This window comes from Amphiprion ocellaris, chromosome 19 (assembly GCF_022539595.1).
Source record: "Amphiprion ocellaris isolate individual 3 ecotype Okinawa chromosome 19, ASM2253959v1, whole genome shotgun sequence".
Taxonomy (NCBI): Eukaryota; Metazoa; Chordata; class Actinopteri; family Pomacentridae; genus Amphiprion; species Amphiprion ocellaris.
In genome coordinates, this window is record NC_072784.1 from 21,093,731 (window position 1) to 21,109,751 (window position 16,021).

The 16,021-nt window shown below is 38.1% G+C and overlaps 1 protein-coding gene across 1 annotated transcript in view; it reads left to right on the forward strand.

The window, feature by feature from the left end:
- The first annotated feature begins 866 nt into the window (after positions 1 to 866).
- brd4 (bromodomain containing 4) overlaps positions 867 to 16,021 on the forward strand; it is a 30,181-nt gene continuing 15,026 nt past the window's right edge. Inside the window, exons 1-2 of the mRNA XM_023288611.3 lie at positions 867 to 1,523; positions 13,989 to 14,379. Coding sequence (XP_023144379.2) covers positions 1,426 to 1,523; positions 13,989 to 14,379 — 489 coding nt within the window. The 5' untranslated portion in view covers positions 867 to 1,425. The remainder of the gene's footprint in view (positions 1,524 to 13,988; positions 14,380 to 16,021) is intronic.

Genomic DNA, 16,021 nt, shown 5'->3' on the forward strand with positions numbered 1-16,021 from the left:
TGGCAGTGAGAGTATTGAAATCAATTACTGTAATTACATCCATCCATGCCCCGTGTTATCCTCTCTAGGGTTGCTTGGGGGCTGTATCCCATCCCACCTGACTTAGAGTGAAGGCAGAATACACCTTGGTCAAGGGCCAACACAGACAGAAAACCAAGCAGACTGACATTCACACATATGGAAAAATTACAATCTGGCGTGGGTTGCACAGATAGTTCAAGGACAGAATTCAAAACTGGATTGAGAAAAAAAAAAACTAATTCTCATTTGTAAGATTTCAGAATAATAAGTACAAATCAAGAAATTTTAGAATTTATGAGTGTTGTAGATTGCATCAATAAATCTACATTTTTCAGTAAGTTTGACTTTTTTGACGAAGTGATCACTTTGCTAACTGTGATCAAGTTCTTTGAATTAAATGTGATTTAGAGGTACACTGATGTTTCTAGGACTCCAGATTTGGTTGCATAAATCTGGCTTATTGTCATATGTTTTCCACTCAACAGTTTGCACGAGGAAAAACAAGTATTGAAGTAGTCTGACCACAATACGAATGCTTGTTGGGCTGGTTGAGGAAAGGATGGAGCACTGATAAGGGAGTCCTTAAATTGGTGGGGGAAGGCATACACGAGATTACTCTAAGGGGAGAGAGCGAGTGGGGGTGGGGCATGATGAAATGGACAGAGAAAAAGACAGGAAGGGGGTGGGGTGTTAAAGGTGTAACAGAGTGAGAAAGAGAGAGAGGAGAGAGCAAGGACCTCAAGCTATTGATGGGGAAAGAGGGGAGGGTGGAATGAGAGCGTGTAGGAGAGAGAGGGAGGGGTGTGTGGGCTGAGGCTTGCTGAATGAGGAAGCAGCAGAGCCATTTTTACTGTTGAGTAACTGCATGCTGGTCTGCCTGTGCTAGAGAGAGGGAGAGCGAGCTAGAGGAATAAAGTGCTCCTCCAGGATCTTATCGGAGCCCTCTCCCCTCTCTCGCCTTCCCCTCTCCTCCTTCTTTACCTCTTGGTTGCTGCTTGTGTCCATTTAAGTTGGGGAGGCCCTGGAGAGGACACACAATGGAGCGAAGAGCCTGTGGCAACTGGGCCGTTGTACTACTGAGAGGGGGATGGGGTAGAGAGAGGACCGGTTCACACAGCTAACACAGCTTGCCGGCTGTAGGTTTCCAACAGCCTCTCCTCCCTGCCTGGACACACTGTTTCCAGGCAGAGGCCTTCTTCCTGGAACAGCCACCCTCAAACTCCGCTTGGACTACGCTAAGGATTACTCACCGTGTTCTGTGGGATTTTAGGATACATACTGGAGCCTGAAGAATAAATCTCTTTTGTGTTTTGGATGAGAGAAAAGGAAAAACAAACTTCTGTGTAATTCTTTCGTGCCCAGTTCTGGTTTTTGGTTTCTGTTTTTGTTTAGTGGAATTCATAAATGGATTACAAAATGCATGCCAAGTCAAACGATTTGCTGGATTTTCAAAAACTGGATGCCCTTCTGGAAAAAATTGCACATTCAGTCTCTGTAAAAAGGTAATGTTATTTGAAGAAAAAGATTCTCCTTTGAAGTTTGAAATTTTCAGATATGTTTTAGAGTTTCTGTTGTCTTAACATCTATGTGTATACAAAATGTTATCAGTTTGAATACATGGTTAAAAAGCTGAGGAGGAAAAAGAATTAAGCACAGCCTGGAGTTATGGTTCTTGGGACTATCATGTGGGCAGCACTATCTTAGGTTTTCCCTGGCCTAGCTCCCCAATCCAGTTTAGAAGTATGTCTTCAGTGTTGTGTTGAAAATAGTATTGTTATCCAGATTTCAACCAGAAGCCATGAACCTACCTCCTGGTGAGAGAGAGGGGGGTATGGTGGAAGGGGGACTACGGAGGAAGAGTTGGGTTGTTTGTGTGTGTGTGGCTGTAGTAGAAATGTCTGCTAATTCCTGGCAGGGTTTGACTTGCTTATCCTAACCAGCTGGAAGTTTCGCTTCAAAGAACCAACATGATTCTTGCCTTTTCCTGTTATGTGCCTGACTCATGGTTAGACTTTTTGAGTCAGTTCGCGTGCTCATGCACTGACTCATATCTAAAGTACTTGTAAGTAACACAAGGGTAACTTCTTTAAGTTGGCAACCATTCAGGGAATTATCGAAAACAACAAATCCTTTTAGAATTAATCATTTCTGCTTTAAAAAGCGATCAGACAGATGAAAATAAAGACCACTTTGTACTTTGCTTGAATTTGTCGAGAAGCTAAAGTAGAACAGGTCACGGGTGATTACTGTTGAATTGGTAAGCATCCAATTCTAGGATCTGGAACCATCGAGAATTAAAATATAGCGTTCTGGCCAACAAGTGTTGCCATAGAAACATCGGCAACATTTGTTTTTCTTTGAGCCATGTTTCAGAGGTGCTCAAAAAAGGTAGCAAAAGGCCAATCACACATGATACAAAGCATACTAAGAATATCTTACCCTGCTAAATACTTAATGTCTCTTGAAAGAAAGAAGTTACACTCCACAGTCTGAAATAGATATGCAAATTTAGAGCTTAACCTATCCTAAGAGATCATCAGTCAGTGATGAATAATAAATCATTTAAACTCTTTAAAAATCCCTACATGTATTCCCCTCGTTAAAGCTTTTTATTGTGTGTTTTCCAGCAGCACAAGTAAACTGTTTAGGTCATGAATTTAATTAGCTCTCTATTATTTTGGTTATTCAGTTAATTAAATAATGCTGTCACATTTCAATTTGCTGCTTAGACTTAGCCTGTCATTATTCACAAATGATGACATGATGAAATATAATTCTAGGCGGTTTACTAGCTGTATTGAAGAGCACAGCATGCAGGGCTTTAACACATTGAATCAACAGTTGTCCTTGAGATGCCATCTGGTCATAGGCAGTGGTCTGCTGCTGACCTTTTCCAGTAATTTTTGGTGTGGCTGATACTGTTTGCACGTTTGAATCATCAGCGGAGAAAAACAGCTCTCTGCTTAGGAAATCACAGTGTCACTCATTTAGTGTAGTTTCTCATTGTTTTTCCATTAATTTCTTCTCTTTTTTTCTTAAGTTAGAGGGTCACAGGCCACAAACTGACAGTGTCACAGCAAAGGAAAGCACCACATTATACCTTAGTATTGTTGTCTGGCATTGTGGTGTGCCATCATTGTTTTGGTATGGCTTGATGCAACTAAAAACACTTGTAATTGATGTGCCAGGGAAATACTCTAAGGACTACAGTAACTGGTTACAGTACATTTTCATGATGACTTCAATTCCTAATGATGATTGATGAACGATTCTTTTACTTTATCATAGGGCATATCTTGTTATTCATTTCTTCCTTGCTCTACACATGATTCTCAGAGGGATAATGATCTGTATCTGTATTCACCTTACCTCACCTCAGAAGAAAGTTTCCTTTTGTCAATATTTTTTAGAGTAAAGCCAATTTAAACCCATTTACTTATTAAAACCAAGTGAGCTCAGAAGACAGTCATAAACAAAATAACCATCTACTAACCAATCTAAGACAAAAGTGCGAAGAGACCAATGAATAAGAACGTCAGTAGGATCAATACATTAACGTATAGTGGCAGACAGTGTGGATTTAGAGTAGAGCTGCTTGCTAGAGACTGGTTGAAAGTGGTTTTATGAAAGAGTGAAAGGGTGGTGAATAAACAGGGAGTGGCGTTCCTGGCCTTGTCACTGTAGACCCATTAATTATTTATTTTGTTGCTTTCAGGAAAAACATAAGCCATCATTCTGACACTTAGTGGGTGCCTCAAGTGGAATCCGCAGGCCTACATTTTTGCTTGAAATCGACCCCCACTCTCGTGCATGAATGATTAATAGCTTACTTTCACGGGGGACACAGACGTCTTGCTATTATGTTTTTCTCCGCTTTTCATGTAGGACAGTCATTGTGAGGCTACACGCAGGACCAGATTTCCTGGTGTGAGAACCCCCACCCTAGTAACTAGAACCACTTCCTCCCCAGAAAACATTCCACAGCAGTCTGCAGTGATGTATGTCCAGGTTAAAGGTCAACTGTTATTCCAGAGCTGAAAACGATGTAGGCCATGCAGCAGCAGGAGGTGAACTCTTTGATTGATCTCTGTCTGGGACTTCTGCAGCCTTGATTAGTGTCACATGCCAACATTGCTGTTTCACCAGGACAGCAGGTCATTGAGACTGGTTTATCCTGAACTGACATCGACATCAAGATTTACTCAAGATTAAAATGAAAGCAAAAATCAATATGATGCTTCCAAAACTGCAGTAACACTTTAAATGCAGTGGAATTGTGGATTAAAGTACGTATGTGTTTATTAACTTAAATGTGACATATACACTTAGGAATAAATGTTTTTAGAATTTTAGGAATGTTCTTATTTTAATGGTTGCATTTGCAGAGAAATAATTGTACCTTAAATAAGGCATTCTTAACAATCAGTGTATTGTGTACAGTTTGTTTAACATAACTGCTTGACATCATTACCTAGTTTTGGTCTTGATTTACTCTAAGTACACTGTATTTACAAATTAAATGGCCTGTAAGTAGAGCGACAGAAGGCAGTGTTTTTATGAGATGTTCTACAGTAAATGTATTTACTGAAAAAATAATTAACAGATCAATATTTAAATGAAATAATATATTAAGGTATTCTTAATAATATTCCTGTAAGTATAAATATTGAAACTAGGGAATGTTTTATTAAAACTAGAAATGGTTTTATGCCATTTATGTTTTAATGGCAGTAATATAGTTGAGAAAAATGAAAAAAACAAAAGAATTAACCTGTAACTTCACTTTACTGGTAGTAAGTTTGTTATTGTTCCTTACTAAAACATAAAGGAGACCAGAAGAAACGGGCTCAGATGGATCCCTTTCCAAATATTACATCAACATCAGTTGTAGCGTTTTAAAGAGCAGCAAAGACAACAACCCAAACGTCAGCTTTTTTCATATTTGTTGTGCTTCTGTCTTGTCTTGTCTTGGTACAAATGACAATGCAGGTCACAAACCAAACCACTGCTTTGTTATATAGCATAATCCTTTGTCGTTCTTAAGATTCAGTGGAGATTCAATGTAAAAACTTCTACCTGCTGAGTTGAAAAGCCTCATGTTTAGGCTTGTTGATTCCTGGGACTGTTTGGGTGAAAACGCTGCATGACATTTAGACTCTGTACCTAACCATTTTTAATGCAGTTGAAAAAGCAATGCGCCCTTCTGAAAATGCCCAACAAGGACTACTGGATAATTTAGAGGCACTGTGTTTATTTTTACACATATTTGTTGCCATGATAAAGAATGGTTGCAGAAGTAATTGCAAGAACTGATCAACTAGCTGACTCTAGCTGACCTGGTAGACCCATGGTGAAATGATCCTTTGCGTTGTATTGTCACATTAATCATGTGGCCATCCAGAAATCAAGACATGAATACTCAGTCTAAAAATATTGACTGCTCTTCCATTATTGTTTAGTCGTCGTTCAACACTTGCTCAAACAGAATGTGATGGCTGGTCAGTGTAGTATTGAACGGCCGGCTGGGTAAAAAATTATAGTGACAAGTGCCGTGTTTTATGCAAGATGAACATTTTTCAAGTCTTGGATGTGGAATAGATGCTGAGCGCCTTGTCATTCTGCTGCCATTTTTAGCATAGTGTAAGCATGCAATGCTCACATAGCATCGTAGCTGAAAAGATAGGCTGATCTCAGAAAAATTGCTTTACTGTACATGCTTCCTTATGCCTACAGTAGATTGTCCTTAAATCACTTTTTAACATAACAGACGTACAGTGTCAGGGATTTACAAGAGGTTATTCTTTAACAAACTGCAAAACCTAGATCAGGCAGAAAGTATAATACAGGCTGTGTAGTAAGTTATTTCAGAAATTTAAACTGTAAATAAATCCCTGGTAAAGTAATGCAATGCACAGTCATATCATGAATCATAAATATAGTAGTTAAAGGAAGTCAAATACCTTTTGCTCTGAACTCTGTCACTTCTTCGGTGTTTCAGTGAGGCATAATCAAATACTTGTCTTCGTTACGTAATCTATATGACTTAGCAGAAAACATTAGCGAAAACTTTATGCTGACTATCATAATAGTTCCTGAAGAGATAGTAGATGGTATTGTCCTTAACCCTTTGATGCAAAACCTGCGTCAAGAGATACCCATTTTCCATTGAATATGAGTCACTTCTGGCCCATGTTGTGCATCAAAGGGTTAAGTGTCTCTATGGTCAGCTGATCCTAGCAGGTTAGAGTATCATCAATCATCAATTAAGAAGAATTTTTCATGGTAACACATAGTCTTGATACAGTTACCATGTTGCAAGGTGATTGAAAACCTGTGTCTATGTAAAGACACATAGTACAGGATTTTCATGGTTCTCTCACAAATGTACATGAAAGCTAGGTAAATTAGATATAAATACAAATAGAACATGTCAGAACATGCAGATTACAAACTTGAGTTGCACGCAAATTTTTATGTGTTCAGTTGTGCACGTGAGCGAGAATTTTGAGGAGCACTAGGTATCAACAAACCAGACTATTGTCAGTGGCACTACAGACGTCATTTGAAAGTATTGTTTCATTAAATACTGTGTACTGCATATCTGTATTGCAGATGCCTGAATCCTACAAGGGGTGTCATCCTTGTTTGCCTGTTTATTGCATCTGTCTCTATGTGACAAGAAGTTTGTTTACACTTGTCATTGTTACAGTGCTGTAATGTCAATGATTGTCACTGTGAGTGTGCTTGGCACTGATGTTAATGAGTTGTTTAGGACCATCTGGCAGTATTTGTGTGTATATGATGGGACTTTGCTCCCTGCAGCTTTGGAGGCCAGCTGGTGCTGGCTCATATCTTTTTTGACTTTGTCCTTGTAAAAGATTTTCAGAGGTCTTTGTCTGTCTCACATCCCTACCTGCTGTACCTGCTTGTGTCTCTGGCAAATGCTGCCTCTTGTGTGTTGCCAGTAGAGCTGCAACAATTAGTCGAATAATCTATTTGTTGTCAACTATAAATAAGTTCTTCGCTATTTTGATTATCAGTGAATTCTCTTTTTGTAAAGAGAAAAAATATCTTAATCCTTTAATCCAGCTTCTTAAATTTTTATATTTTCTGGTTATTCTACTCCTTTATAATAGTAAACTGTATATCTTTAGGTTATGGACAAAACAAGACATTTGAGGATGTTATCTTGGGCTTTGGGCAACACTGATTGACCTCTTCAGTCAGTCAGTTAATTGAGAAAATAATCAACAATGAATTGACAATGAAAATAATTGTGAGTTACAACTCGAGTTCAGGTTCAGCCTTACTTCTTACTTGCTACTTTTTCCCTAACTTACCAACCTTTGATATTTTTATGCTATTAGAGCAATAGTAAATTTCCATGACATCTCAGTAATAACGCTAAATAGAATTCCTTTTTAATTTGCTTGCAGCAGTGTTTGGACAGAGCATGTGGTGTCATCATCTTCACCGCCAACTAGGGATTTGCAAGTAATCAAATAAGTTGATTAATCGACATTATACACAATTTTACACAGGTTAATATGTACAATTAATTTATTCTTTCCCATGGACAGTCAACCCTAATTCTCTGAAGCGGTCTTAACTTGCCTATGACCTTTCAGACACAGCATTCCATTACACAAGTGTAAACTACTCAAATGCTAAAACTAATTTGGCAAGCAGTTGTCAGGAAATACATTTGGTGATTAATAAATTAAATAACAGCAGTTAAAAGATTTTGATGAACTCACACACATATTACTTTTCGTTTTACAGCTATGATTGCAAACTTGTGATGTTGGCAGTGCTCATCTTCCTGGAAAGTTAACCTGACTTACTGATAACTTGCCCTAATGTTGTCAATCTAGTTTGACTAGAACTATTTTTGTGCTGTGTTATTCTAAATAAAATTGTGCTTTCTCCCCATAATCTTCACCAAGGACAGTTTTTTTTTTTTTGGCCTTTGTGTCACAATTTTAAAAATGCTATCAAAACCCAGCTGCTACAGAACAGAGTACTACCTGTTGTCAAGGAAGTATAAAAATGTTTTATGATTCTCAAAGCTATCACATTTTTAAAGAATATTTAGCATTCTTTAGCCCGGCTCAGTCTATCTGGTTTTATCGGCCACCCGACTTTTTCCCACCCCTTTTCAGCCAAAACTGTTCAAGGACCAAATTTGAAGGTGTAGAATCAGGAACCGCTTATGTCAGGAAATGGGAGTGGGATAATCGTGACTAACAACGCCAACTAAAACTTTGTCAGCCGAAGAGAAGGTATAGAGTGTTTACTTATGATTGCTTGGAAGAGACAAATGTTGCAAATGTCATCTGCGGTAAGACATTTACAGTTTCTGTCTCTCTGTAGCTGTTTTCATGTGTTTGACAACCAGTTATCAGTTAATGTAGATCTGATGATGAAGGCTGTTAGACGCATAAAAATTGGAATATCTTCAGCAAAAGTTAATGTAACTGAAGTTGTCTAGTGCAGGCTGTGAAACAAAGGGGCTAGAGTCTAGCCCCTTTGTTTCACAAAGCCCTCTAGCCGCTAGACACAATATCATAAATACCTTCACAGTTAGGTGCAGTGGAGTGCAATAGCTCTTGACAATACTGTCAAAGAAGTATTGATGTGCCCTGCTCACTTTTTCCCTTCCTAATAACAGGTAGGAAATGAAAGAGCCTCCCGATTCATTGTGCCAGCGGTCAAAAGCCAATCTATGTAACGATTTTTTTTTTTTATTACAATGACAGGGCAGCGCACTCTAGCATTTTTTGCCATTTATTTCCTAGTTTATGCCCAGAACCCCACACACTGGATGATTTGCAAGATGTTAAAACTGAAAGACAGAAATAAAGTTTCTTTTTCGCATTATTTTTACACATTGCATTGAAAGTCTTTAGGACAAGATTGTTTTAGTTATTGTCGTTTTGTAATCTCTGTATTAAGCCAGTTTAACAAAATCTTAAACTAAGATTTTTAGCCAGAAATTTGAGCTGGAACTTAACATCAAAGTATGCATTACCGGTTTGTTTCGTTTTGTTGTGTTGTTGTTTTTCTTTTTGTTTTGTTCTGTTTGTTTGATCATTGTGCTTTCAGCCACAAGAGTACCATCTGACTTAGACCAGTGCTGTTTCTTTTCACGTGTGGTCATTCAACATGTTGGCCAGTTAGTCTGAGTTGAAGGGCCTCTGGGAAGCCAAGGCAGTGATCATGTGGTGCACAAATACTTCCCTCTTCTCAGAAAATGACTCATCAAGAATAAGATTAGTCACAGATCTATACAGTGGTGTGTTTATCTTTTCAGACTCTGTTGTGTGGGTGGACTTCAGGGTGTGAGGCTGGGAAACGAACTTGAATCAAATAGAGGCTTGAATGCACAGTCTTGTGATCAGTGCTTTTTTTTTTATTTCACAACATTGTTTCTCTAAGTCTATTTTTAGTTGAATATTTCTACGTTTTTATTTGGCCTTGTTGCCTTAACAGCCTTTGTGTGTAATTTGAATGTGATGTTCCTAGGAAAGGACGTGTAGGACTGAGCATGTAGTTATTCGTAGTCTCTCAGCTGCCAGATGACGCCAGCTCACCCCCCACTCTCCAACCCTGTCCACCCACATCCCTAAACACTCCCAGGTCCTGAGACAGAGTGTGAAGACAAAGATCCATTAAAAAGACGCACACATATGCTGAGACCAAGACTAAACATCTGAGCTCTGCTGAATACTGTGTAGATGTGTTGTGGTGTCATTTTTTAATTGGTTGACGGTTAGCCTTAGATTCATAGCCGGAGTAAGAAGATGCCAACTTTTAATTTACTGCACATGATTTAGGTTTTTTTTTTCCTGAATTGAAATTGATATGGTCCTAAAAAATACATTATTCAAGTCATTCCAGTTTCCCATCCTAGTACCCAGAAGCACACAGAGATTTCCATTCCACCAGCTCACTGTCATTTTGAATTATAATATAAATCAGAAGGTTGTGAGTAAGTTTTGGGATTTGGGGACACCACAGCATAATCCTAGTATTCTAATTGAAACTGTGTGAATCTGAATAGTAAATGAAATCATACATTACCTCCAAAAAAAAAAGGCGAATTTGTCAGATGTAGAAATGATGTATTACAGTGTAGAAGAATTACACTGCAATAAGAAAAAAAATTCTATAAATCAATCTATTGGCTATTTTACAGATTATCGATTAATCTAAACGATTATAAAGTTCCTAAAATAATAGTTAGATGGCAAACAACACATCAGTCAAAGTGGAAGAAGTTAACATTTTCTCAAACATTTATTCAATGAAAATTCTAAAATGGCAAGAAGATAACTTCATGGCTTAAAGGGTGTATTTAGCATCTACAAGAACAAAAGATATTCACTGACTGCTAATAAATAGGCAGTGCATCTTCTAGAAAAATGCCTCTGTGTTTTCTCCTCTGATGTCCATGTATTGCTCTAGTGCTGCAGTGATGTGCCATTGAAGCTTTGCACAGTGTACAGACCACGTTATTGTTTCATCTTAACTTTTTAAGTATACCTATATATTTAAAGCTTTGGGTCTTTGGAAACTTTTACACTGAAAAGAGATGTCTTGAGCCACAAATGACTGTTGTCATTATGCATAAATTGCATAGACATACGAAGTTCTGTGAGTTACATTACAGTGAATTTAATTATTTTAGGGGAAAAATGTTAAAAACGTGCATCAGTTTAAGATATTGATGCCGTCAGCATTGATTCTGTGACTAATCGCCCACAGTCGTTGGAGTACTCTACATGATAGCTATTGTTGTTATGTTAGCATTCAGTCCGGAACAGTTTGTCCTACTATGTTTATACAATCATTGATTCCTTCAAAGAAAAAAAAGAGAAGAGGGATGAGAAGTCTATCGGGTTTATTATTAAAAATTAATTTGCATCTTACATGACCATTCATGTACGCTGGGCCAGTGGAAAACGTAGATTGGGAGCTGTTGAGTAACAGCTTTGCTCCTGCACATGAAGGTAGTAGTAGCATTATTAATTGTAGAATTTTTTTGCGTAATTACATGTCTTTATTTACATTTTTAGCATAGATGACAATGTCAGCAGCAGTTGTAATAATCAGTGGTCGAAGGCCGATGTCTTTGTTTTGTCCCGGAGTAAGGTCTCATGACAAGGGCATGAGGAATCACGAAAGGACAGGCAGTGCCTAAAAAGACCCAATCAAAAAACGAATGCAGTCATCATTTGCAAAAGTGCGGTCCTGAAGTTTTTAAGCTAAAATGTGGCCTGCAAAGTTTGCTAAAAGTCCTAATTTTAGGGATGTGTGGACTCTTAAGTGTAAATTATGTAAAAGTTGTGCGTTTTAAAACAAAAATGGATTCATGTGGATGTAGTTGTGGAATGTAGTATCACAGGAAACCTCAGGTCACTGCAATTCTCTTTTCAAGGTGTTATCCCATTAACATGTAAGGCAGAAGCAGCACCATCCTTCGATATCTAATTATAGATGACGTGCATACAATCGAAAAAAATTACTATGAGCATATTGATTTTGAAATATGTGAAAAGAAATAATCTTTGCACTGAATATCTAACAGTCAAGATGCCACAATATTTCCAGTGTTCCTTAGAACATTTCTTTTCCAAAAGTGAAGTACAGACTAAAAGAGACAATGAATATAAAATCTTTTATGCAGTTATTCAGTAATTGCACAAGAGGATTTAATGCCCTAGTTATCATGTGATGTACCGGTAATTATTTTATGATGGTGCTGTTACCTTTTAAGAAATGTACTGTGTATCTCATTTACAGTATCTTATCATTACATTTTTAGCATAGGGAATGCTCAAAAATAACTAAATAATATGTGCTGACATGTTTATAGCTGCTCCAAATAGCCACACTCAAAGGTGGGGTGAAAAACTGACATGGTAGGACATAGCATTCCACTGTACAAGAAAACCAGCTAGATTAAGCTGTATATGGAATATACCAAAGAATGAACCAAAGAGAAGTTCAGTGTTGCAGTGATGTTTTTAGAATTTTAGTAACATTGTCCCTCAGTAGACGTTTATTTGTCTTTATTGACTCTTTATATTTTACTTGACAATCCATCAGGAAATTTATATTTTTCATTGCCATGGCATGAACTGTGATTTTCTACAGTCTCAATTGTTTTCTTTCTCAGCCATTGTTGATAGATTCATTGTCATGACCTTGTGTGAAATTATGTGTATTGCTGAGAGGCAGTACATTGAACTTCTAGTAAAATGTAAACAGGAAACATCAAATGTTAGCATTAAACACAGCTGAGACCATGTTTGGATGTTTAAGACATGCTGTTGAATATCTTATTCACCAGAGTATCTTGTAGCTTTCTGGGTTTGTATTTTACCAACTTAGGTGCTACTGAAAATGCATTAGATTTGTCAAATGGGTGTTTTAAATGCTCAATATAAGATGCCTTCAGTTAACTTTTTGAAGGCACTATAAGTGTTTTGTCACCTTTTTTATTATTCAGACTAATTTGGGAGTAATTTAACAAGTTTCTCTGCATTTGTGCACATATTTTGCCTGCAACCCATAAATGAAGCAGGGCTGTAGTCTGTCAGGACAAATGGAATCACATGAGTTTAAGTTATATTCATACTTGACAAACTATAATTCAGCAGCAATGGCAGTATAAGTAGTGCTCAGTTCCATTGCGAAGTATTTTATGACAAATACATACACTACCATTCAAAAGTTTGGGGTCACCCAGGCAATTTTATGTTTTCCATGAAAACTCACACTTTTATTCATGTGCTAACATAATTGCACAAGGGTTTTCTAATTATCAATTAGCCTTTCAACACCATTAGCTAATACGATGTAGCATTTGAACACAGGAGTGATGGTTGCTGGAAATGTTCCTCTGTACCCCTATGGAGATACTCCATTAAAAATCAGCCATTTCCAGCCAGAATAGTCATTTACCACATAAACAATGTCTAGACTGGATTTCTGATTCATTTAATGTTATTTTCGCTGAAAAAAAATGCTTTTCTTTCAGACATAAGGACATTTCTAAGTGACCCCAAACTTTTGAACAGTAGTAAATATGAAAAATATGTACACCTACACTAGTTCACTTTGTTTCAAACAAACAAAGTACAGTGCTCTCTTGCTTCTGTTTGTATCAAATGACTGAAAACCCCCCTGGTCCAGAATGTCTTTGTACCTCCTCAGAACAAGCCTCTTTGAGTCTTTAAACAATAATTTTCAGTATTCATCTGGACTGAGAGAGCAAGCATTCAGTATCAGAGTTAAAAAATTAACATTATGTTGTCCTCTTGCCTGAGCAGTTGATACATGCTAATCCTGACAACCCAGCTGTTTTCTAATGTTAACTTGTTGCTGTCCTTACTAGTTAGGCTCTCAACATGCTTGCTAATTTTTTTTTATTAAATGTTGGGTCTCTATGATTTACTTTGTGTGTTGTGTTTAGATGCATCAGGTTTGGACAAATTTGTGCAGAGGTGTTCATGATACCAATCATTTGTGAAGTCAAGATTGATTCTCATCAAGAAATCAGCAGCTGTCTTTTCTGCCAGGAGAAGCCAACAGCAATTCTTCCTTCTGTGTATGCTCGTGTTTAGATTCAGTATGGGTGGAGAGGAGAGACTATTCACAAACAAGTCTGTTGACGGTGTGTTTGTGAGAGAGGGACTGAGGGAATCAGTGGGCTGTGTGCAGCTCTGCAGTAAAAAAAGGATTAAATTTGATTTTAAATATTTAAAAAAGATAGAAAATCGATATGTTGCGGTCAATGTCGAGATTGTGATGCAACAAATACATTAATGTGTGGCAAAGACTGCACTGGTAAATAACTTTCGTAAAATGTTGTTAATGATTGTGTAACAACAAAATGAAGTGTAATAAAGGAAAGTGTTTACAGTCATTCTGATAAGAGTATGTTTTTTGTCTTTCTCCAGAGAGTCCAGTGAAGAGTGCAATGGGATCAGTGGTGCTCTGTCAGTGGAGTCTGTGCCGGGGCCAAGACTGAACTGGTGTCCTGCCAACACCACTACCCCTGCCCCTGCCCCTGCTCCAGCTCCAGCTCCGGGGCCCGAGCCCACGCCCTACCCTGCCAGAATGGGGGATGGCCTGGACACTGCGCAGATGTCGGGCAGCAGCAGCAGCAGTCAGGGGCAGGCCCAACAATCGGGCAATCCCCCACCCCCAGACTACATCGATCCAAACAGACAAAAACGCCAGACCAATCAGCTTCAGTACCTGCTTAAGGTGGTGGTCAAATCCCTGTGGAAGCACCAGTTTGCTTGGCCTTTTCATGCACCAGTGGATGCATTAAAACTTAACCTGCCTGTGAGTACGAGTACTTTGTTTCTATGTGTACAATGCCATATACCTCAATACTTTGGTTGATACAGACTGTCAACAGGTTCTCAGCATCCACACATTTTTGTCTTCATGTATGTTGTATTTATTCATATGCAAACCACCCAACTCACTCCTTTCATTTTCCATACACAGCAGAAGTAAGTACCTCACTGTACAGCATCACTTAAATATCAAATACATCAAGATTGTATACAACTGGGTACCATTTGTATATTAATTACTCTGAATATGTTTGTCGATTCTCGCCCTTAAAAAATGTAATTCAGAGTCTTTTAGGGAAGCTACACGAGTAAAATCCGAGTTTTACAACCGTCAAGGGAGACATTTTTCTGCATGAATACTTTGCCTTTTAATACCATAGTACATTTACCTGATAATACATACATACTATCACTTTAAGCAAATCTTTCACTGTTTCAGTTTCTAGTGGGTTTGTTTTAGGAAGTGAATCTGTTCTAGTTTGTGAGAGAAGTACCAGCAGGTTGTCAGAGTTACATGTTGCTATACCAGTAGTAAAGTTGCTGTAGTCAGTTGTAATGTGTTTGGATAAGCTTAATAGTCACTAAAAGTCCGTGTGTTGTGTTTGCTGTCACAAAAGAAAAACAAGTAAAATAGAGTCCCTGTTCATGTAATGCTATTACACTGTCATCCTGCATGGTCACAGCAAATTTATGTGAAACACTAACTTCCACAGATAAATGCTACACGGACAAGCTGTCAGCAGAAACAGCTAGATAAAGTAGTAGCATGTGTAGCAACAGGGGTTTTTTTTTTTGAATAAATTGAGGTTAGGGATTTGGGGTTGTCTTTTGTCTCATTAGATTAAGTTACAGATTGGTACAAGACCAGACTCACCTCTCAGTAATTCTGTTATTTTTAAGATAATCAGTGGAGTATTTCCTTTGCGCTGACTAACCACTAGAAACAAATACTTTGAAAAGACTATATTGAAAATTCAGGTCCCAAAGAAACTAAATGTAACAAAAGTAAATGTACCTGTGATCTCTGACCCACATGTTAAGAAATGTGTGATCACTGGAAAGAAGAAGCACATGCGTGATTTCTGATTAGCCTAAAATTGTTAAGAAATGCTCTGTATACACCACAATTTTATTCAACTTTGAAACCGTGGGCTGTGTCTATGTCCAAGTCTGTATCATGCGTCCACTCAAAGAATTACCAGAGGAGGTGAAAAAACTAAGGCTTGGCAAAGATGGAAAAGGATACAGGAAGTATCTGTGGCATAGTAGAAATCAGTCAAAACACTGTTGCAGTCATGATCAAGAGGTGTAGAATTAGCCATAAGACCGCAGCTAGTGGTTTTATGGGTAATTCTACACCTCTTGACCAGTGATCGTCCTCTCAAAATGACACAACCAGGTGAATTTGTTCAGCTCAGGCTAGTATTATACTTTGAAATGCAAATGCTCGAGGGTCTGCATGACATAAAGTCCATCTTCTCCACGTGGGCCCATGCAGCGATGATAGTACAAGAGCAATTACTTGCATGCTTGGCAGTAGTGTGCTTGTGCGGAATACGTAGCTACAATTCACTGCACATGTATGGAACAAAGTCCTCCAAGTGGACTCCAGGGGACAACAAAAG